This window comes from Xenopus tropicalis, chromosome 9 (assembly GCF_000004195.4).
Source record: "Xenopus tropicalis strain Nigerian chromosome 9, UCB_Xtro_10.0, whole genome shotgun sequence".
NCBI lineage: Eukaryota > Metazoa > Chordata > Amphibia > Anura > Pipidae > Xenopus > Xenopus tropicalis.
In genome coordinates this window covers 77269212-77293680 of record NC_030685.2, presented here as the reverse complement: position 1 = coordinate 77293680, position 24469 = coordinate 77269212, and the positions used below count along the sequence as shown (strand labels likewise).

At 41.6% G+C, this 24469-nt stretch overlaps 1 protein-coding gene across 2 annotated transcripts in view; it reads left to right on the top strand.

The window, feature by feature from the left end:
• Positions 1-4600: 4600 nt before the first annotated feature.
• The window catches only part of acvr2a (activin A receptor type 2A), a 52660-nt gene continuing 32791 nt past the window's right edge, over positions 4601-24469 (top strand). Inside the window, exon 1 of one of the 2 annotated variants that reach the window (XM_018097055.2) lies at positions 4601-5234. In XM_018097055.2, coding sequence (XP_017952544.1) covers positions 5180-5234 — 55 coding nt within the window. In that variant the 5' untranslated portion in view covers positions 4601-5179. 2 annotated transcript variants of the gene reach the window in all.

The following is a 24469-nucleotide window of genomic DNA, read 5'->3' as shown; positions in this document are numbered from 1 at the left end:
TCCATTGTAATAAAGTATTTCAAACTCTTTTAAGTGATTTCCTTTTTCTCTGTAATAATAAAACAGTACCTTGTACTTGATCCCAACTAAGATATAATTACCCCTTATTGGGGCAGAACAATCCTATTGGGTTTATTTCATGTTTAAATGATTCCCTTTTCTCTGTAATAATAAAACAGTACCTTGTACTTGATCCCAACTAAGATATAATTACCCCTTATTGGGGGCAGAACAGCCCTATTGGGTTTATTTCATGTTTAAATGATTTCCTTTTTCTCTGTAATAATAAAACAGTACCTGTACTTGATCCCAACTAAGATATAATTACCCCTTATTGGGGGCAGAACAATCCTATTGGGTTTATTTAATGGTTAAATGATTCCCTTTTCTCTGTAATAATAAAACAGTACCTGTACTTGATTCCAACTAAGATATAATTACCCCTTATTGGGGGCAGAACAGCCCTATTGGGTTTATTTCATGTTTAAATGATTCCCTTTTCTCTGTAATAATAAAACAGTACCTGTACTTGATCCCAACTAAGATATAATCACCCCTTATTGGGGGCAGAACAGCCCTATTGGGTTTATTTTTAATGGTTAAATTATTCCCTTTTCTCTGTAATAATAAAACAGTACCTGTACTTGATCCCTACCAAGATATAATGACCCCTTATAGGAGGCAGAACAGTCCTATTGGGTTTATTTCATGTTTAAATGATTCCCTTTTCTCTGTAATAATAAAATACCTGTATAGCTTCCAGAGAACCAGTAACCCTGCTGACTGTAGAGATACCCCAGATCACAGCACCAACTAAACACTGCAATTATTGCAAATTTATACAATTTTTTTTACATTATCTTGAATGTAAATATGCATATTAGGATCGGATTTGGAAAAATATTGAAGAATTTGGGATTTTATTCCTAATCCAAAAATGATCTGTTCTTTGCATCCCTAGTTGACCGCAAATACTTTAGAGGGGGGGGGGGGTACAATTTTGCACTTATGGGGTGGGGCTACACGACTACCCACCTTATAAAATGGCCATTGTACCTGCACTACAAGGTTGCCAGGTTGGTGGTTTTTCCGCCAAATTGGACTGCTAATATAAAGCCCTGGTGCGTTTCCAAAATGCAAACCCACCAAAGTGCAGTTTTGGGCTATTTTTTGGAGCCTTGGCGGGTTTGTAGTTTGGAAACTAGCCAAAGTTTTTTTTCCCTTTGTGTGCCTGTTCTACTGCATCCTGGGTAATGTAGTTTGTATCTAACAATTAGCCTACAGCTAGGGTGAATGTAAAACTACAATACCCAGCATGCAATCAGACAGTATAGACAGAGGCTCTGTTTTGTATTCCATTTTGCTCTTTCAGGCTTATCCTGTCTGTTCTGCAACCTGCTCTATAGGGTATGTGATTGTACTGTTACTTTCTACTGTGATGTGGGGGCAGTTCTACCCCCTGCTCCCTGCTCTATAGGGTATGTGATTGTACTGTTACTTTCTACTGTGATGTGGGGCAGTTCTACCCCCTGCTCCCTGCTCTATAGGGTATGTGATTGTACTGTTACTTTCTACTGTGATGTGGGGCAGTTCTACCCCCTGCTCCCTGCTCTATAGGGTATGTGATTGTACTGTTACTTTCTACTGTGATGTGGGGCAGTTCTACCCCCTGCTCCCTGCTCTATAGGGTATGTGATTGTACTGTTACTTTCTACTGTGATGTGGGGCAGTTCTACCCCCTGCTCCCTGCTCTATAGGGTATGTGATTGTACTGTTACTTTCTACTGTGATGTGGGGGCAGTTCTACCCCCTGCTCCCTGCTCTATAGGGTATGTGATTGTACTGTTACTTTCTACTGTGATGTGGGGCAGTTCTACCCCCTGCTCCCTGCTCTATAGGGTATGTGATTGTACTGTTACTTTCTACTGGGATGTGGGGCAGTTCTACACCCTGCTCCCTGCTCTATAGGGTATGTGATTGTACTGTTACTTTCTACTGGGATTTGGGGCAGTTCTACACCCTGCTCCCTGCTCTATAGGGTATGTGATTGTACTGTTACTTTCTACTGGGATGTGGGGCAGTTCTACCCCCTGCTCTATAGGGTATGTGATTGTACTGTTACTTTCTACTGGGATGTGGGGCAGTTCTACCCCCTGCTCTATAGGGTATGTGATTGTACTTTTACTTTCTACTGTGATGTGGGGCAGTTCTACCCCCTGCTCCCTGCTCTATAGGGTATGTGATTGTACTGTTACTTTCTACTGGGATGTGGGGCAGTTCTACCCCCTGCTCTATAGGGTATGTGATTGTACTTTTACTTTCTACTGTGATGTGGGGCAGTTCTACCCCCTGCTCTATAGGGTATGTGATTGTACTGTTACTTTCTACTGGGATTTGGGGCAGTTCTACACCCTGCTCCCTGCTCTATAGGGTATGTGATTGTACTGTTACTTTCTACTGGGATGTGGGGCAGTTCTACCCCCTGCTCTATAGGGTATGTGATTGTACTGTTACTTTCTACTGGGATGTGGGGCAGTTCTACCCCCTGCTCTATAGGGTATGTGATTGTACTGTTACTTTCTACTGGGATGTGGGGCAGTTCTACACCCTGCTCTATAGGGTATGTGATTGTACTGTTACTTTCTACTGGGATGTGGGGCAGTTCTACCCCCTGCTCCCTGCTCTATAGGGTATGTGATTGTACTGTTACTTTCTACTGGGATGTGGGGCAGTTCTACACCCTGCTCTATAGGGTATGTGACTGTACTGTTACTTTCTACTATGATGTGGGGACAGTTCGGCAGTTGACCCTTAAGCTATAACTCTCAGGATTGGGGCTTTTAAGAGTTGTAGTTCAACGCACCCATATGTATATCAAGTCTGGGGTTAATGCAACATTCTGAATCCATTTCTGTGGTGATTTCCTAGCTGGACTGGGCCCAGAGGGAATTATCAGCCTTCCTAGTAACAGTAGAGGGGGCACGGGGCATGGGTAGTGATTATACACTTTCAAAAAGCAAGTTTTCCCATATATACTTTTATTTTTTGAGAAATTTTTTTCATTGCGCATATTAGGCTATTTTTGGGCTACTTTCAAAGTGGCTTTTGGCTAGTTTTGGGCTGGTTTTAGAACTGACTTTGGCTAGTTTGGAAAAATAAACATGGCAACCCTGCCCTGCACTATGTATTCCCACTTAATACTCAGGAACGTCCAGAAAAATAATAAAAGACGCCTAAATATTATAATAATTGTTAGTATAAACATGAAGCACGGAGACTACATTCCACCCGATGTAAAGCAGCTCCCAGTACCCTCCAATGCGAGGTTGAGAGCTGTAGTTCGGCAACAGTAACTGTACTTCAGCTCCTGCAAAGCTCAACGGCTAGTATTGCTCCTGACCAACACTAAAATAACACATTCACTTTGTCCCAAATAACACTACTTTCTCGCCCCACCCCGCTCCCTTCGCGTCACTTCCGGAAACCCGCCCACTGCGTTTTGCCCACTCCTTATTGGCCAAAGCGCAGTTTCGGGACGACGTCCCACGCCGCGGCGCTATTGGCTCCGCTATCCGCCAGTCACAGTGGGCGGTGCCGGGTTCTCTCAGGGCTGGCTGAGGGAGGGAAGGCGAGAAAACAAAAACAATCGGTGCGGGGGCCGCCATCTTGGGCCAGAGGGGGGGCAGCAATCCGCGCTGCTGAATGGGGAGAGATGAGATTAGCCCGGGAGGTGGCGGACGTTCAGACACGTTGCGCTGGAGCTGGCGGAGGGAGTAAAGGCGGGCAGTTACCGTCACGGAGCGGCTCCTTGCCGAGGCGTGAGTGAGGGACAGACCGACCGACTCTCTCATTCCTTGGGCGCTTGTACCGTAACGCCCGTGTTTGTATTGGATCCCGGGAAGCGGGGGGCTCGGATATATCCCCTCATCCCTGGCCATGGGAACTTCATGGGCACTTGGGTACCAGCTGGGCTAACCTTTCATTCTACCAGCCCTTTCCTATTAGTATTCCTGGGGCACCACCACTGGCACAGCTCAGGGGGGGCGAAATCCCTCATACCCCCCAAGTCTGGCACACCTGCCCCATCCCACCCTTTCCTGGCTGACCCTCATACCCCCCCATCTCTTCTCCCCATGGACACGTCCTGCTCTTCCTAAAGGTTCCACTTGGCTATCCGTAGCATTATATGGGGGACACCCTATGAACTCCTGTTCCCTGTGGTATAAACCCCCCCTAAAGTTTCTCTTTGGACTGGTCCATCTCTGCTCTCTGGGATAGATCCTAAAGATTCCTAATGGACGTCAGCTCTGCACTCTGGGGTAGATCCTAAAGATTCCTAATGGACGTCAGCTCTGCACTCTGGGGTAGATCCTAAAGATTCCTAATGGATGTCAGCTCTGCACTCTGGGGTAGATCCTAAAGATTCCTAATGGACGTCAACTCTGGGGTAGATCCTAAAGATTCCTAATGGACGTCAACTCTGGGGTAGATCCTAAAGATTCCTAAAGGACGTCAACTCTGGAGTAGATCCTAAAGATTCCTAAAGGACGTCAACTCTGCACTCTGGGGTAGATCCTGATGGACTGGTCCAACTCTGCACTCTGGGGTAGATCATCATCTCTATTAGGGTAGATTGTAAAGCTTCTCACTGGACATCGTTTCTACTCTCTGGGATTTATGCTAAGATTTCTCCATGGACACGAACAGCTTTCTCTGGGTTGGATCCTAAACAGACATATCCAGCATTCTCTGGGACAGAGCCTAAAGGTTCTTGGCTATATACATCTCTCTGGGGAACATCCTAAATATTCTTCATGGTCATATATAGATTTCTCTGGGATACATCCTAAAAGTTTGCCATTGATATTAACTGTTTAGATCCCTCCCCAGACTTCTTGATTTGTGATTCTCCCTTTATTATAATCTAGTTTTACTCTGGGATATATCTTTAAACCCCCCCCCCCCTCCCTCAGGCTTTCTGCTTTCTCTGGGATCGATCCTAAAGGCTTTCCATGGATATATGCTTTATCTGGGATAAATCCTTATTGCTTTATCTGGAATGGGCATAAACTGTTTTCTCTCGGATTGTTTCTAAAAAGATCTTTGCGGACGCCTGCTGCTTCCTCTGGGATAGGTCATTGGATTGTTAAAAAGGAACACAAACTGTAAAGGAAAAAACATGGGAGCTGCTACCAAGCTGGCCTTTGCAGTCTTTCTTATCTCCTGTTCCTCAGGTAAGACAGTCTCACACGTGTTTGTGGTTGGTCTAATAAAATGGCTGATACGCCAGTTAAATGTCAAATCCTTACGGGGATGTCTGTGTGTATGCACCGATTGCTTTGAACACAATCTGGCATTGTAAAAGTGACACTTTTAGCTGCCAGTTACCGCAGATGAGTTAGCATTATATTGGTTAGATCTGCAGTTACCTACGTAGTATCAGTTCACTTTAAACTACCTTTCATCTGTATCACGCAAGTCTCTTTAGTTTTATCATCATGGCAGTCTCCATAATCTGATTTTATTTCTTTCAAGTCGTTTTTGTGTATCTAGCTGTAAACGGCCTGCCTTTCTTTAAGGGGGAAACTAGGTAACACGAGAATCTTTAAACAAAATTTGCACTGTATGGGCAAGGTGTCTGCTCCGGGCACGGAATGGCAAGGCTGCAACTCGCCCGTAGCTAGTTGCGGGGTTGCAGAATGCTTAGCATTGCAGAATAATTTGCAAAGTAAGTGGTTTAGGCAGGTGGCAAGCCCTATACAGTTCGGCTCACTGATAGATGCATTGCCATGGCTGCTTTGTGCACACATCGCTGCAGGATTTCTTGCTATAGTTGTGTGATAATCAATCAACATCCACTCAGCCCTATGTACGCATTAATATTCCCATTGCAAGGTTTGTTCATTGCACTGTAGCTTTATTTGCTTTAAGCGAGTCGTCCCAATTAAATCTTGTATATAGGTGGGGGACAATGGATGACCTTCTTTATGTGCGACATTGGTTTTTAGGCATTAACTTATATGAACTGCAAAAAAAAAAAACCCTCTGGAATACAACAGTCTAGTGTATAACTAGATTTTATCTAGAAAAGCCTGGGGTGGTTAACCTAATAAGTGCCAGGGATTCTTTAAGGATATTTCCATTGATTGTGAAGCCATCTATCAAAAAGCATTAAATTCTTTCATTGCCAAAGGGGCAAACAAGCCTGTTCCAAGTCTGTCTGGCAGCAAAAGGATTAACTGGCTCCAGTGCCCTTCTGGACAGGCATACATAGTGTTTTTTTGGAGCAACCCTTGGGCTTTTTCAGCCTCTCAGACTTCCATAATCCTCGCAGATTTCCATTTTATTAAGAGGAGTGTGCTTTATCCAGCGCTGTCATTCAGCTGCTGACATTTACCTGAATTTGTATGTATCGCCCAGTCGCAGGCTCCTTTTATTTAACCAAGCACGAACTGAATCCCACTGTCTTTGCTTCAAGAGCTTTTACAGTTTAAACTGCTCGCGTCTTGGAACCGGTCAGATTCACGCTTAGACGGGAAGCTGCATTGATTTCCTCATTTATTTTCCCCCATTGTGTTGCGGACCTGTCAGGGTTTATGCCAACTTAGCAAATGGTGTGTTGCGCTTTGGAAAATCTGCTCACTTGTCCAGAGCTGAGCAATGAAAGGCCGTGTTGTTTGCGAACAGAAGAAACGTGAATGCTTAATGTCTGATTTATCTGTTCCTTCCAGCCAGTGGAACGTGTTCTGGTTCATTGGTGCAGAGTACGCTATAGAGTCGGACCATTCTCCGGCCTTTCAGATTTGATTTCACTCTCCAGTTGCTCCTGAGTTGCTTCGGTATTGTTCCCCAAAGTCAGACATTCAGCTTTATTTATAAAGCTTTCAGGTCTTCAAGGGCTCTGCTGAATGGATCTTTTTCCTTGTGGTTATTAAATAGGGGGAGAGTCTAGCCCTATGTCTGTAGTGGTATTGATTCAATGTGGGCAGATTGTGCTGTGAAATTGCATTTTCTGCCCAAGATTAACTCGATAAAAGACCAAATGCCACTTTTAAAAAATGTAATCACAAACATTTCGTCGTTCAATTTCGTTTTAAAGTATCACGTTGCTAAAGCTTATCAAAGGGTCACGTTTCAGATCTGTAAGATCTCGTAGTAATTAAGGGGAAAGACTTAAAGCAAATTAAACCTGAAATAAAGATGTAAACATTGGTAAGAGTTCTTCTCTGAAATATTGTGTGTTTTACATTTTTCATGTTTTAGTGGTTTCTTAGAAGCTTGCAGTTTTAGATTGCTAATATGAGAAGCTCTTTTAGGGTTAATTTATGGTTAACTGGCTCTGCAGGTGGCACATTGAAAGTCAGTGACCATAGCTAAGAGAGCTGCTGAACCATTAAAATGTGATTAGCAGCCTAAAACTGCAAATATCTCAGAAACCAATATGAAAAATTGCGGTAAATTTCTTTTACTGTCTTTGTGATGTCTGGTTGTTATGCTAACTGTACATAGCAACAAGGTTATTTACTTGACTCCTAGGATAAATCTTAGGAGGCACAAACAAATGACAATAATGGGAAACCTCTAGCTTTACAATCAATCTGTTTTGTGGTTATTGGGGGTCACTGACCCTGGCAGCCAGCATTTTTACTGCACTTTCACTTAGGGGACAGGCAAAGCAGAAGGGTAAATGGAGGTAGTCATGTATGGGTTTTAAACCATCTGCACGCTAAAAGTTAATTTAATAATGGACTATCCCTTTAATACTCCCGTGGTCCAATGTGAAATGGCATTCCGTGTCTCCTTCCTGTTGCACAGGATGATGCATTAAAAGATGAACTGGTCGGTGACCTTTTTGGTTGAGCAAGATGGTATTACAGAATGTTGGGCTTTTGGTATTTTATAACCAATGGGCTGCCAGCTGCATTAGATAGGTGTTGTGGAGAAATCGGAGACTTTCTGGGGTCAAAAGGTTCTAAACCGAATTTGATGGTCTCTTCGGTGCTTCTGGCTATTCAGATGCATTTATGTTTTTAAGACTTTTCCACTCTGTTCTCATTTCCTTTTGAAAATATTTGTTTTAATTGGTAATATACACCCGTCCCATGGCTCTGCACTCTCCGGGATCTGTGTGTTTACAACTTGGATTGCTCTTAAAGAGACCCCCAAGCCACCTCCCTCCCCCTCTGTAACTTCCTACGACTGCCTTTACTGCACGGAAATCAGATAAAATAAGCATTTGCCTGGGTCAGGCTAAATGACCAGTTTACCTTTTAATTGAATTAGATTTTGCTTGTACTGATATTCTGAGACAATTTGTAATCTTAATTTTTAGTTTTTTGTGTGTACTAAAGATTATTTAGCTCTTTGTTTAGCATCTATACAGTTTTGTACTTAAGCAGCTATCTGGTTGCTAGGATTCAGGGTTCCTAGAAACTAGGAAGAGATTGTAATGACTGAAACATGAATAGGAGTGGCCTGAACATAATACAAAGTAGGTAGGGGCAGTTAAATGTTTAAGGTTATTCGGATGTTTTTTCCAGTGTACTTTTTCTCTTAGGGTGAAGACACATGGAGCTACTAGTAGCAGCTACTTGTCGTGGCTTCTAAAATAGACAATGCTGATCATTTACTGATAATTGTCTCTACGTGTGTTTTAGCAGAGGCAATTCTCATTCTTTATGGCAGGGGATTTTCTGGAGTTTAGTAGCCTTTAAAAAGTAGCTGCTACTAGTAGCTCTGTGTGTCTTCACCCTTAGAATAAACTTTGGAGCTCACTTACTATCAGGATATGTTGCTAATATATAATGTTGCATTGTTTCTCTTTAAATCATTTCCCTTTGTAATGTCTTACAGACTGACCACAGATGGGGAAAATTTAATGGCTAGGTGGATCAAATGTTCTAAATTTCACTGCCCCCCCCCCCCCCCCTTGTCTTCTAAGTGGGTTACAGGTATTTGAGAACACCTACTGCTATAACCCCAAGAACAGCACATAGGTTCTTCGTGCTAATTGGCCTTCTTACATTAAAATACCTTGGAACTGACCATCAGCTGCTTTGGGCCCCGGGTCCCGTACCCCCAGACCATCTCTACAATTCTGGACTGTTTTTGTGCCTTTCATGTTAACCCCGCTGCTATAATGGCCCTGGCAGCTTCATACACGTGCCTTCTAACTCCGCTAGCACTTCTGGCCAACTCTCCCTTTAATAGTGCAAACCCTACAAAATCCATGGGAGAGACTGCATTGCAGCATACTCATGTATATTTATTACCCAGTTCCTCTATATTGGTGTTTAAATCTCATCAGTTTTTGAATCAAAATCAATATTTCCTCTAGAAGAAGGCATGCGTTTTATTCTCTCTCTCTCTCCAAAAAACTGTGATCTGCAGGCAGTACATAGTGTCCTAAGGAGAGGTTATTTCTTTATAACTAGCTTAACTGGCACAATCTGTTTTGGTGTGGAATTGGGGTTTGTGTTTTGAGCTTTTGTTGTTGTTGTGTTTTTTTTATAAAGGAAATTGCAAAACTTGTTGTTTGAGCAGATTAATTGTGCAATATTTATAGTTGTACATGCAGCTGACCCTGCACCTTTATAGCATAATGTTTGAAAATAATAGTAATAATGTGTGTTGGTGGTAAGCCATATTTTGTGTTTTCTTGGACGTTGTTCCTGCTGTGAACACTTAGGAACATATGGTGGATCCCTTTGGGGCAAGAGAAACAAGCTGACATAAGCAAAGGCTCTCCCTTTCAACTCGGCTTTGGGCTACAGGGGCCCCTTTGCCACCATGGCCTTAACTGACACTGTGCTGGGAGTCATAACTCATGTGGCTAATGAGGGAAAGTGGCTGCAGTCTCTGAGGATTTTGCCTCTGCTGTTATTGCAGGCTTTTGTTATTTACTGGGAGTGATTAAAGGGGACCTGTCACCCTAAAAAATAATTCCAAATCTTTTTCTATCATGTTAGTTAAGCAAAATAAACGTTACTAACACTATATAGGTTATTGAATTTCTTTTCCCTTCGGTCTTGGAATTTACAGTCAGAGCCAGCAGGCCGGCACCATTTTGTGAACACTGTTATTAAGGGAAGCTTTGTATCCCCCCCAAAATCATATGCATTTGGCATCTAGGTGATATCTAGTGCTGAATGAAAAGTGAAAGTTATTGTAATTAAAAACAGAGTTGTCAATCATATATTGCCTGTCCCGCCTCTATGCCACAGGCATAGAGGCGAGGCAGGCAATATATGATTGACAGCTCTGATTTTTAAATACATTTATAACAGGTATGGATGATTTAATTAAAAAAAATAATTGGCGTTTCATTTTAAAATTACTTTTATTATACAGCTTTTTATATGTGGGGGGGACAGGTCCCCTTTAAATGGTTCTGAAAAGGGTACTTCACCTTTACAGCACTGACACACGTTACAATGCCGTGGTAAATTTGCACTGCTGTACCAGCATTCACGTAAATCACTGGTGGGAAATCATATCTGAGCCCCCTTGCCTATTAAGTCCACCAGTTTAAGAACTGCAAACAGTGATATTCTGAGAATTTTGCAGTTGGTCTTCTGATTTTGTTGTTTTTGAATCATGTAGCATTTTGCTTACTAGCTCTCCAGTTTTGAATTTGTATTTGGTTTCTAGGATCCAGTTTAACATAGCAACCAGGCAATGGGTTGTATGCTAGACTGGAAGATGAATAGGACAGGGCTTATAGCGAGAGAGTAACATTGACATTGTAGCCTCACAGAACAGTAGTTCTTTTGGCAGTCAGTAAGAGTCAGTAAATGGTCAATAAAACCCAATTGGAAAGTTGCTATAATATTCTTAAAGCTTCACTTATTTTTATCAGTCCTATGGCATAGGGTGCTGAGCTGCTTCATGGGCAGCAAATCTATTATCCTAATGTGCCAACTTCTGACTTCCACTGGCACGGCCCGTCTCCAGTTTTGAAACCAGAGTACATTGGCATCCCTGCCTGGACAGGGTTTCAATAAATATTAATGCTTGTGTATACTCTCAAATGCCTGCATTAGATCCTTATTTGACTCTGGGGTTCACCAGTGACAAACTGTGCTTTCACCTAGCTATTTTGGGTCTGATTCTATAGATAAGAAGGTGTCCGTGGCGCACTCGGAACACACAATTTTCCCAGCTCAGTTTAAGAATGTTTAAACAGTGTATTTGTTAATTTGTGGTTTTTGTGTTACTCAAGACCACAAAAAGGCAAAAGAAAATGTTCTGTGGTTTTGGCATCAAAACCAAAACTTGGCTTACTTGAGTCAACTTGCTCAGAAACCAGGATCGTGTTTTCTAGCTCAAAGATTGAGGCTGTGTGAAAGTTTGCAAAGTTTAGAATTGTTACAGCTGCCTGAAATAAATGGAATTTCATACAATATGTCACATTTTGTAATCGGACTAGGGATGCAATAACATTGTTACATTTCTTGTAGTATTAAGTGTATATTATGTATCCGTTTAGTAAAAACATTCATAGATAACAAGAAAACATCTTGGGCCCTACAGACTTCAGATTCTGTTAGGAGGATGCCCCCAAGTTCTTCCCAGTGGCAATTGAGTTTGGATAAAGGGATTGTTCAGCTTTGGTTTAACTTTTAATTTGATATCATCTTCATTTTTTATTTTTGTTACAGCAGCAACTCTCCAGTTTGGAATTTCAGCAGTTATCTGGTTGCTATGGTTCAAATGACCTTAGCTACCAGGGAGTGATGTGAATGAGAGACTGGTATATGAATAGGAAAAGACCTGAATAGAAAAATAAGTACAGGCATAGGATCCCTTATCCGGAAACCTGTTATCCAAAAAGTTTCGAATTACGGAAGGCCATCTCCCATAGACTCCATTATAAGCAAATAATTCTAATTTTTAAAAATGATTTCCTTTTTCTTTGTAATAATAAAACAGAACTTTTTACTTGATCCCAACTAAGATATAATTACCCCTTATTGGGGCAGAACAGCCCTATTGGGTTTATTTAATGGTTAAATGATTCCCTTTTCTCTGTAATAATAAAACAGTACCTGTACTTGATCCCAACTAAGATATAATTACCCCTTATTGGGGGCAGAACAGCCCTATTGGGTTTATTTAATGGTTAAATGATTCTCTTTTCTCTGTAATAATAAAACAGTACCTGTACTTGATCCCAACTAAGATATAATTACCCCTTATTGGGGGCAGAACAGCCCTATTGGGTTTATTTCATGGTTAAATGATTCCTTTTTCTCTGTAATAATAAAACAGTACCTGTACTTGATCCCAACTAAGAGATAATTACCCCTTATTGGGGGCAGAACAATTGGGTTTAACTGATGTTTAAATAATTTTTTAGAACACTTAAGGTACAGAGATCCAAATTACAATAAGATCGCTTATCCAGAGCATTCTGGATAACAGGTCCTATACCTGTAATAAAAAGTAACAATAAAGTTGTAGCCTCACAGGGAAACAGTTTTTTGGCTGCCCAGGGTCAGTGGCCCCCATTTGAAAATTCAGAAGAAGAAGGCACCTAAACTCTAAAAACAATGAAGACTAATTGAAAAGTTGCTTAGTATTGGCCATTCTACATAATTAGAATATGTTATAGGTGAACCACCCCTTTTAACATTTTGGTCTTCTCCTTCCTCATTGAACTTACGTTTCTTGTATTGCCGGTGGAAAGCCCTTCAAATCGCTTTGCTTTCTGAAGTCGAGTGAAGTTGCTAGCAGGAGGCAACTTTGCGTGACTTTGGATTACCGAAGCAATGCAAAAGGGCTTTCCACTGGCAACTTCTATTGTTGCCAGTGGGAAAGCCCTCTCAGAGAAGTTAGACTCCCGCGATAGCAGAGATCTATCGTGGGCGACTAATGGTGGCCATACACGTTAAGATCACACCTATGGGGTGGGCCATATCGGGTGAATTTAGGCTAATTAGAACACCAGTAATAAGTGCAGTCGGTTCTGGGACCGCATCAACGAGCCGATGTGGTTCCCGAACTAAGTAAATTTTTTAACCTGCCCCATTGATATCCCTATTGTTCCTACCCCCATATCTGACAATTCAGCCCTGAACGTCAATGGGGGAAACAAACTATATTTCCTGCGACCAAGATCGTTATTGCTACGTGTATGGCCACTATTAAGCTGGCCATACACGTGGCGATCTCACGATGTTTCGTACGACCGTCGGTCGCACGAAACATCGTCAGATCCGCCACACACCATTCAGGGCTGAATCGGCAGGTAAGGAGGTAGAAACAATAGGATTTCTACCTCCTTCTGCCGATTCAGCTCTGAAGGGAGAATTTTGGTCAGGCGCCTTCTATGGCGCCCGATCAAAATTTTCTAACTTGGCCGATCGGCGGGCCGATCGGCGAGCCGACCGATTTCAGCAGCTTCCTGCGATATCGGTCGGCTCGCTGACATGCCATACACGCACCGATTATCGTACGAAACGAGGTTTCGTACGATAATATCGGTGCGTGTATGGCCACCTTTACTCTGAAATAAAAGCTAAGCCCTAAAAGCCTGAACTGAGTTGATCTGTAAATAGATCCTGCGCTGCTGTGATATCATATTAGTGCTTGGAAGCTGATTGCTTTCCATTAGTCTAGTTACATATGATAACGTTCCTCTTCCTTTAAAGGCAAAGTAAAGGATTCATCCCAAGTATAAAGATTCTAATAGAATCCCTTAAAAGAAGAAACGCAATATATTATTTAGCAGGTAAAAGACTAATTTATTTGCCTTATCTGAGATCCACTGCAGTCAGCAGCATACTTTTGTGACCACAATAGGAACCAATAGGGTTGGCACACACTAGAGTATCTTTATAGTGCTTGAACCATTCAGCCATTGTCTTGCCCAGCACAAGGAGTTAACAAAGGAACATTTCCATGTGTGCATGTGTAGTAGAAAATATGAAGTTGGAAAATATGAAGTAGAAAAATAGGTCAGCTCTGGCCACCAGTAGGAATTTTAATCTATGCACACAGGGAAAAAACTTACCTTTTGTTAAATGGTCAGTAAACACCTATATTCAACAGAAGGTATATAAATAGGACTTTTACTGTAAACATGTTTTCTGTATAGTAATACAAAATATCCAGCTTCATTTTTTCATGATTAAGTCGTAATGGATCAAAGTCGTAATAGATTATGATTTTGCATTTTTACATAAACATGGTGGAATCAGGGCAGTAAAGGTGGCCATACACTATAAGATCCACTCGTATTGCGAGGTTGACAAGTGAGCGGATCTTCTGCCGATATTGGGCTAATTAAAATGGCTGGCATAGGAGCCATCAGATCGGGGGCACATTAATGGGCTGACGTGGTCCCTGATCGAGAGCTGGGCCAGATGTCAGTTCCCATGGGGGGTGCCCATACACGGGCATATAAGCTGCTGAATTGGTCTAAATGGCCCCTGTATGGCCACCTTTAAGCTGGCCATACCTAGTCTGGCATTGGCCTGTGTATAGGGCCAAACAGCAGCCTCCATCATCGATATCTGCTCAGAGTATTGTCAGATATTGATCCTGAAAGTGGAAAAATCTCATCAGCGCGGGCCTCTCCTAATGGGTCTGCATAGGCTTCCTATGTGGCCCAGGGTCCAAAAGATTTGAGAAGCTAGCTTAAGCCCACCACTTGTTTAGCTAAATCAGGCTAAAATATGCAATTTTTGAACCAAGGACACCAGGTCATATGTAATATAGGAGTTAAAATCACAACCGGTGCTTTTAGGGTGAAGACACATGCGTCCTTAGACCGATTCGGCAGCTAATCGGCCCATGAATGGGCACTACTGACGGGCCTGCCCGACCAATATCTGGCCTGAAATTGGCCAGATCTCGATCGGGCAGGTTAGAAAATCTAGTCGGATCAGGGACCGCATTTGCTCGTTGATGCGGTCCCCGGACCGACTTTTCTTATACCCCGTCGTTATAATTCAATCATTTGGCCTCAGGGCCAAACGATCTAATTAGCCTGGATTCTCCCGATATCGCCCAACCGTAGGTGGGGATATCGGGAGAAAATCTGCTCGCTTGGTGACATCGCCAAGCAAGCGGATCGGCTCATGTATGGGGACCTTTAGAGTAGTAGACGCTTGTACAACACAGGGTTATACTGATTGAACTCATGTTGAACATAATTGAGGTCTGTACTGCCCCCTATAAGCCCTTTGTTTAGACCAAGTGTTAGCCAGTTTCCTTACTAGCCACCGGATTGGCCATCCCTTCCGGCACAAACAGAGCCGTTACTACCTGCTAGCTCCTGATTGGGGGAAGGGATTGCTATAAAATCAGGTGAGTTGACACGTGTTGCTATATGCTGCCCAAGCCTATATTAACTTTCCTTATCTCATGCCGTTATTTCTCTATACACAAATCCAATAAGCCAAACATACGCTTGTTTCTCTAAAATTCCCTTGCACATTTTACAAATCCCCTGTATTTTTTACGGCCAAATGTGCCAGTTTCAGTGCCGAGCACCTTCATGCTCGCTCCTTCCTATAAAGAGAAGCCATAAACCCCAGCCACGAGCTTCCCCACCTACTCCCACATATGTCATATTCTGCTGCCTGCGCCCAACCCCCTCGCCTTATGTTTCTCTTCGGTCCCTTCTCCTTTCACATTGTAACCACTAACGAGCAGGGCCCTCTTCTCTCGTTAATCAGTACAGAATGATAGGAACACAACGGGACTGCTGTGGGTTATTAACCAGCAATATATATCTTAAATTGCGCACTCTATCCTTTCTGATAGCATTCCTTTAAAACGGAGTTCTACTTTCCCTTTATGGTATATTACAAGAGCCTGCAGTCTGTCTGTTAATATAACGGCCCATCTGGTTTCTATCGGAGATCTGAGGTGTTTAACCCCAAAGGGTTGTATATACACAAATGATATCTGCGTACGTGATAAATGGACTTAAGCTACATTTGCCTTTCCTGCCATTCTTTCTCATGTGTCTTCCAAGCATTTTCTGAGCCGCTCTGGGTCGTTATTTATTGCAGTAGCGCCGGTGCTGAAAATGATCAAGGTTAATATGATGTGAGCAACTTTTCCATGGCTATTATATCACCATTTTAAACAGTCCCAGATGTGACCGTTGGACCCAGCTATGACACATGAATCCTTTTCTGTTGTAATGTTAATGTCCGCCACATTGCAGCCATAGGCAAGTAACAGCTGTCTCGGACTTGGGACTATAGACCCCCACATAGTTGCTGTGTGCCCATGAGGGGTGCCAGGGAAAGCATAACATATAACATCAAGTCTTCTGGTCATCTTAGGACAGTCGCAAATTGGGCATATTTGATCATTTTGTGTCCACAGACATTAGTGAGTGTACCAACAAATGCCATACAAGTGAATAGGGGTAATTTTGAGAGACTTCTACCATGTCCATAGAGCTACTTATCAACTCTAAAACTGACCCCTGCAGCAATCCAGCTTTGGTCTAAAAAGTGTTAAACTCAGGGTGCCCGAAATCCCCTTTTGCACCAGTGCGCTTAGGGAGGTAATGGTAGGGGGGCTGTTGTCTCCTGGATATATATATGTATTTGCTTTTGTAACGTTGACAAATTAGTAATTAGTGTGCCTGATTTACAGTGGATAGATGTGTGTGCTTATTCCATCTTAGCCGTAATTTATTGCCTTGTAAAGTTTTACCTACATAACCCTATACATTTGTAGAGGTATGGGACCTTTTATCCAAAATGCATGGGTGTTTTCTGGATAAGGGGTCTTTATGTAATTTGGATCTCCATTTAAACATTAAATAAATAAGGATTGCATTACCTCCAATAAAGATTATATATTAGTTGGGATCAAGTACAAGGCACAATACAAGGGAATCATTTTAAAAAAAATAAAAAATGATTTGATTAAAATCTGTGGAAGATGGCCTTCCCATAAGTCAGAGCTTTCTGGATAACTGGTTTCCAGATAACGAATTCCAGGTGAATGGGGAGAGGAGGCTGGCTAAGTTGGTTGATCCAGTTTAGTACCTACACAAGCACACAAACCCTTTAAAGGGGCGGCTCACCTTTAAATTAACGTTTAGCATGTTATAGAATGGCCAGTTGTTAGCAGCTTTTCAGTTGGTCTTCATTTTTTTTTTTTTATAGATTTTGAAAGATTTGCCTTCTTCTTCTAACGCTTTGTAGCTTTTGAACGGGGGTCACTGCTAAGGTAATTTGGACCCTAGCAACCAGATAGCTGCTGAAACCCCAGAACTGCTGAGCAAAAATTGAAATAATTAAAAAAACTACAAACAATGATTAATTAAGACCAATTGCAAATTGCCACAGAATAGCACTCTCAACATCATCGTTAACTCAAACAACCCCTTTAAAGAAAAAAAAAAAAAGCAAACTATCTAGCTAGCGGCTCTGGGGCTACATATGGCACACCACAGGACTTTTATAGCCCCAGCCTGCCAGATTTCTTTTTATGACATGATTGTGTTGATATAATCTGGCCTGTAAATGTGGAATGTGTGATTATTGACCCACTGCATAGACAGGGTTGGACAGCAGTGCATTTGCTGCTGCTTGAGACAAACTGCCCCATGCATTTCCTGCTGCACAAGGCAAGGACGCCCCCCATCCCCTGTATTATATTAAAAAAAAAAAATACTCCTAGAGATCCTGTCATGTACAGACTTGCTTTTCTGAGTAAAAATCTTAATTCCAGGGTAAGGGGGGAAAACGTACACATTGCGCACATCACCTACATTAACCAATTTCATTCTTTGTTTCTCTGCGGTTTTTCCCAAACAAGAAATATATTTGTCTCCCTTTATATCCTAAATATATACATACAGATGTGTCGGTGTAAATGTGTGCGCAATGTGGCTTTAATTAGGTTTGTGTTAAAAGCTTAAATGTTTGCTGTGAGATTCAATGTGGCAAGACGAGGGAAGGTGGGAAATGAAATGTGAGATCTGTAAGAGCGTTTAGCTGGAAACAATTAGGCACAGTCCACCTTAAAAAGCATGTGCTGAATTTGCATAACCGGAGTTTCCCAAAATGTAAAAAAAAGTGTTGGGTTTTAGTTATTATTGTTGCTTATTGCAACCCCTTAGGCCAGGGGTCCCCAACCTTTATTACTCGTGAGCCACAGTCAAATGCAAAAAGACTTGGAGAGCAACACAAGCACCATAAAAGTTCATGGAGGAGCCAAATAAGGGCTGTGATTGGCTATTAGGCAGCCTCTATGCACCCTATCAGCTTACAGGGGGCTTTATTTGGTAGGAAATCTTGTTTTTATTCAACCAAAACTTGCCCCCATGTCAGGAATTCAAAAATAACTACCTGGTTTGGGGGCACTGAGAGCAACATCCAAGGGGTTGGGGAGTAACATGTTGCCCCAGAGCCACTGGTTGGGGATCACTGCCTTGGGTTATAAACCCACGGAGTGGTTGAGTCACCCCCAATAGATCTCTTGCTATCACGGGCAAAGAACTGCTCCGAAAAGGTTTCTCCACCAGCAACAATAGCAGTCGCCAGTGGAAAACCTTTCACATCACTTTGGTAATCTGAAGTCACACAGGCAACTTTACTTGACTTCGGAAAATGAAGTAATGTGATGGGCTTTCCACTGGCGACTGCTATTGTTGTTGGTGCGGAAGCCTTTTCGGAACGGTTTCTGTAGCAGAGATCTATCATGGGCGACTCAACCACTCCGTGGGGCCTTCGCCTTAATGCGCAAGAAAATGCTTAATCACTAGGGTCACTAATTTTTAAGCACCCCCGTAGATTATCACCGCTAAGCTCAGATCAGGGGCTAGTGCTCCCCATTGCTTCAAAACTCACTGACTTGGCATACTAGGCTAGCGAGCACTGCACCGGGATCCTTAGAATTCATGGCAAAAATTACGATTAGATTTAGTGGCCCATGGGACAAATCCAGTTTGAATACTTTTTTATGTGTGAGGCTGCTAAACTACAATGTTGCTGCTTATCATGCCTTTTGCAAAGGTAACAGTTATAATGAAAGAGATTAGGAGGCTTTGCTTAAGCCAGGGATCCCCAACCTTTTATACCCATGAGCCACATTCAAAGTGTTGGAGAGCAACACAAGCATGAAAAAAGTTCCTGGATGTGCCAATGAGAGCTATAATTGTCTAATTGATAGCCCCCTATGTTGACTGGAGGCCTACACAAGGCTCTGTTTGGCATTACACTGGGCTTTTATGCAACCAAAACTTGCCTCCTAACCAGAATTTCAAAAATAAGCACCTACTTTGGGGCCACTGAGAGCAAAATCCAAAGGGTTGGGGAGCAACATGTTGCTCACGAACCACTGGTTGGGGATCACTGGCTTAAGCAATGAAATGCACGGAACTTTTAAACAATATCATTATGAGAACTTTCCTTGTCCTTTAAACCTTGCATAAAAAATATAAAAAAGGGGCAATATTGCTTTAAAAGTAAAAGACATAACTAGATATGGATATGTCAGTAAAGGGGGGAAATAAAATGAGTGATGTTTTTGCCAGGTCCACTTAATTTTAAGTGACTGTGCAGTTTACACTCGACTTTGGTGTTCCACTATTGTACGCTGTGCTGCGGGGCAGTAAGGTATGTAATGGCCTTGTAAGAACCCGGGCCCACTTCAGTAGCCTCATTATCTTCTAAAATGCTATTGCAGTATCCTGACTCAATCTTAGCTGAATGGATAGTTCTGGGAGTTGCAGTTCAAAGACATCTGGACTGCCAGATTGTTGTTTATTTATTTTCTCGTGGCTTCCAGGATAATAAGTTCATGTATCTCTGGTGTTTTATAATGTGGCATATGCAACACATCTCTTAGATTAGGCCTTATGGGGAAGGCTGTTGAGCAGAGATGCAGTTCAGCTCAGATGGACTGGACCTCTCCAGGCCCTTACATTATATATAATACACTACCCATTCAGACAGTTGGAATCAGAATTATGTGGCGGCCCAACATGGCTGCTTCTGTTATGACCATGCCTTGCAGCGTGCCATCATATTGTGGCGTCAGGAAGGTCTGTGCCAACTTTTATACACACTACTGGCAAGATGGTTTTATAGGCACTGTATTTCCCTGCTGGAGTAAGATCTGAAAAAGGAAAGTCGTTGCAGGACAGGTTCTGCCACTGGTGAACACCCACAGTTTTTAATGCACTTTGGAATCACATAATATATATAATATGCCACAAACAAACAACATTACTCGTGGTTGGCACAGTTAATACGTTCGAGTCCCTGCTCCTCTCTGTGTAATCTGGCATTACCTTCTAGCCTCTGACTCCATGGGATCTAATCTAAACTTGCACACCTGGGAAAATCCCCTTTCTGTTCTGTGGTTCTGAATCCTGAAACAATGTAGCAGAAGTCGTTTCTCAGCGGCGGCGCAGCGCTGGTTAGGAAACAATGGGCCGTGGAATGCAACAGGTGCTCCGAGTGAATGAAAGCTGACATTGTAGGCCTGTAAGTCAAGAGAAAGTTGTTGTTTTCAGGTGCAGCAAGTTATGTTCTGCCCCATTGAGGCCCTTTAAAGGAGAACTTTTATTGTGTGCTTTGCCATACAGGCTCTCGTGGGGACGTTTGTAACTGTAGCAACTGTTTGGTCAACGCAGAATTTTAAAGGAGAACTAAAGCCTAATGCAGAATACAGCTAGCAATACTTTGTTTTATAGTGAACTTTCTGTTTCACCTCTAGGACAGTGAACCCCAACCAGTCGCTTCTGAGCAACATGTCGCTCCCCAACCCCTTTGATGTTGCTCTCAGTGGCCTCAAAGCCCGTGGCCATTTTTTAATTTCTGGCTTGGAGGCATAAAACCATGTGTACTGCCAAACAGAGCCTCCTGTGGGCTACCAAATAACCAATCATGCTTGTGTTGCTCCCCAACTATTTTTATATTTAAATGTTGCTCAAGGGATTTAGTCTAGGATCTAGTTTGTGTGTCAGTGACACTGCACATGCTCAGTATGCTCTGGGCTGCTGTGAGGATAAGTTTTGGGGTCTTCAGAAATCATAAAACAATAGCATTAACAATTAGGGTACAGGGGCCCAAAACATAATGCCTAATATACTAGCCTAATTCTTTGTTTATGTTTAAGGTATAAAAGGGGGTATGTTAGGGAGCTGTTTGCTGATGTCTCCTATAAATATACTAGTGTCTCATTCAAATTAATGCCTGGTCGCTAAGGTAATTTGGACCCTAGCAACCAGATAAATGCTAAAATTCCAAACTAAAGAGCTGCATGCATTGCATGCACAGGGCCTGAATTCAGCAAATGGCTGCCTGTGTGCTCTGCGTTTGAATCTCCAGAAATGGTTGTGGGGTTCACAGCTTTGGGGGCCTATGGTTCACAAGCTGAACTACAAACCCCAGTGCCCCCTGTGCAGCGATCGCTAGAAAGCCCCAAGCTGTTATTGATGCTTTAGAAAATCTGTTTGCTTTTAATATCTATTTGAGCATTTTAGCCAATAATAGATTTTGTTCAGCTTGTACAGTTTTATATGGCATGCCTGGCAACCAATCGCAATTCAATTAGACTTACTTTAGATTTATTGTACAGCCTTATGCGCCCTGTGATTAAATAGACCCTGGCATCCTTTTGGCGGCTTTATTCGAGGCAGCGATTGGGTGCCATTTCATCTTATTCTCATGGCAGTGTCAAGAAACCAATGTGGTCTAATGGCAATTTGCTTCCCATGTTTGGATTTTGTTAGCAGCTCTCTTGGTGTTTGCTGAAGGGGCTGCTGGGCAAAGATCACTGTAGGTCACCTCTGCAGAGGCAAACATGTTCCCAGCCCACCCAAACTTATATACATAGAATAACAGCATGTATTAGTCATCTATTTGATTGTTTTACTTTGCTGATTAGGGAACACGTCTGTCCATTGGGAAAGAGGGATGTTAGGATGTTGGAATTCATTATTGCAACAATACTTACTAAGAATATACTTTGTGTGTATGTGTATATATATATATATATATATATATATATAATGTATATCTTTATTTATAAAGCGCTACTTTTGTACGCAGCGTTGTACAGTATACCCTTATTAAAACTGTATGCCTTTATTGTAAGCACATTGCACAAAAACCCGACGTTTTGGTTCTTATTAGGACCTTTCTCAAGGATATATATAAAATATATTTATAGCTATGTTATATATACAGTATTTATATTATATATATATATATATATATATATATATATATATATATATATATATAAAAATATATATATATATATATATATATATATATATATACATACATACATTGTGTGTGTAGAGGAATAGACGTGTCCTTTTAAAGGAGTTGTTAACCTTTGTGTTAACTTTCAGCAAGAGACAATTTGCAATTGGTCTTCATTTTTTATCATTTGTAGTTTTTGAGTTATTTTTCTTCTTGTTCAGGAGCTCTTTAGCTTGGAATTTTAGCATTTATCTGGTTGCTAGGGTCCAAATTACCTTAGCGAACAGGCATTAATTTGAATGAGAGACTGGTATATTTATAGGAGAGGCCCTAAACAAAAAGAAAAGTAATAAAACGCAAAAATAAAATGATAGCCTTACAGAGCAGTTGTTGTTTGGCTGCCGGGGTCAGTGAACCCCATTTGAATAAGAAATAACGATCAATTAAAAAATTGCTTTGAATTGTCCATTCTATGACATACTAAAGATGAACTGAAAGGTGAACCACCCCTTTAAAGAGTCTAATCTCGTATTTCCTCCTTGTGATAATTGGCTATAATGAGTGCTTACAAAGGGAGGGGAAGCTATGAAGCTTGTCGCTGCCCACAGCTTGATATTAGAAACTGAATAATGCTCCTCTGCTGTGTAAACATATTGATGCTAATTCCTTCCTCCTTAAAGGCCAACTAAACCTGAAATACAGGTTGGTCAAATACAAACAGGCATTTTGCAATGTTAAGAGAAATGCCTGTGTGAACGTTCCCACAGCTTGTCAGAAGTTAAAGCCGAATTGTTAAATCTGGTAAATTCCTGAAAAAGTTGCAAAATCATACTATTCAAAATGTAGGCTAAAGACGAGAACAAATCTTCATTTATTTAAAGAAAAAAATCCTGTGTACAGGTCTGTCTTTTGTCTTGGGGGAACCCTAGGCAAACCAGTTGGCTGTGAAGTTGGGTGGTGGTGTTCAAAAGCGGTTGCTTTGGCAACACCAATATAAGGTGCTAATGCCGCCATCTTGCCCCACTATACCCTATCTTAGCTCTACCCCTTCCTGCTCTGTATGGTTTCTACCGGTACTGCTCAAATCCCTATACAGTTAAGATTATTACAGAGCAAAGGGAATCATTTAACCATTAAATAAACCCAATAGGGCTGTTCTGCCCCCAATAAGGGGTAATTATATCTTAGTTGGGATCAAGTACAGGTACTGTTTTATTATTACAGAGAAAAGGGAATCATTTAACCATTAAATAAACCCAATAGGGCTGTTCTGCCCCAATAAGGGGTAATTATATCTTAGTTGGGATCAAGTACAGGTACTGTTTTATTATTACAGAGAAAAGGGAATAATTTAAACATTAAATAAACCCAATAGGACTGTTCTGCCCCTAATAAGTGGTAATTATATCTTAGTTGGGATCAAGTACAGGTATTGTTTTATTATTACAGAGAAAAGGGAATAATTTAAACATTAAATAAACCCAATAGGGCTGTTCTGCCCCCAATAAGGGGTAATTATATCTTAGTTGGGATCAAGTACAGGTACTGTTTTATTATTACAAAGAAAAGGGAATAATTTAACCATTAAATAAACCCAATAGGACTGTTCTGCCCCCAATAAGGGGTAATTATATCTTAGTTGGGATCAAGTACAGGTACTGTTTTATTATTACAGAGAAAAGGGAATCATTTAACCATTAAATAAACCCAATAGGACTGTTCTGCCCCCAATAAGGGGTAATTATATCTTAGCTGGGATCAAGTACAGTTTTATTACTACGAAGAAAAAGGAAATAATAAAAAAAAAAATTTAATTATTTGATTAAAATGGAGTCTATGGGTCTTTCCATAATTCGGAACTTTCTGGATAATGGGTTTCTGGATAATGGATCCCATGCCTGTACTTGTTGCAATAACAATACAAATTAAATTGTAGCCTCACAGAGCAATAGCTGAAGTCATAAACTATTACAAATGAAAACCATGTAAAAATGTTGTGAATAATCGGCCATACTACTGAACGTTAACCTGAAGGATAGACACCCCTTTAATGTGCCTTTAAAGCTTCAACTACCTGCAACTGCAGTCTGTTCTGCTTGCTGCCCCTTCCCTACCAAAAGACAATTCCCTCCCCACCAATACCCTAACCATTGAGAGTCCTAGCGCTGTGCCCATTCCCCGGCGGCGGTGGCATCAGCACTGCAGTTACTGGGTGCCGTTTGGGCCAATTCTATCCGCACATTAAGCTAGGGCAAGTCATTAGAATGTTTGTA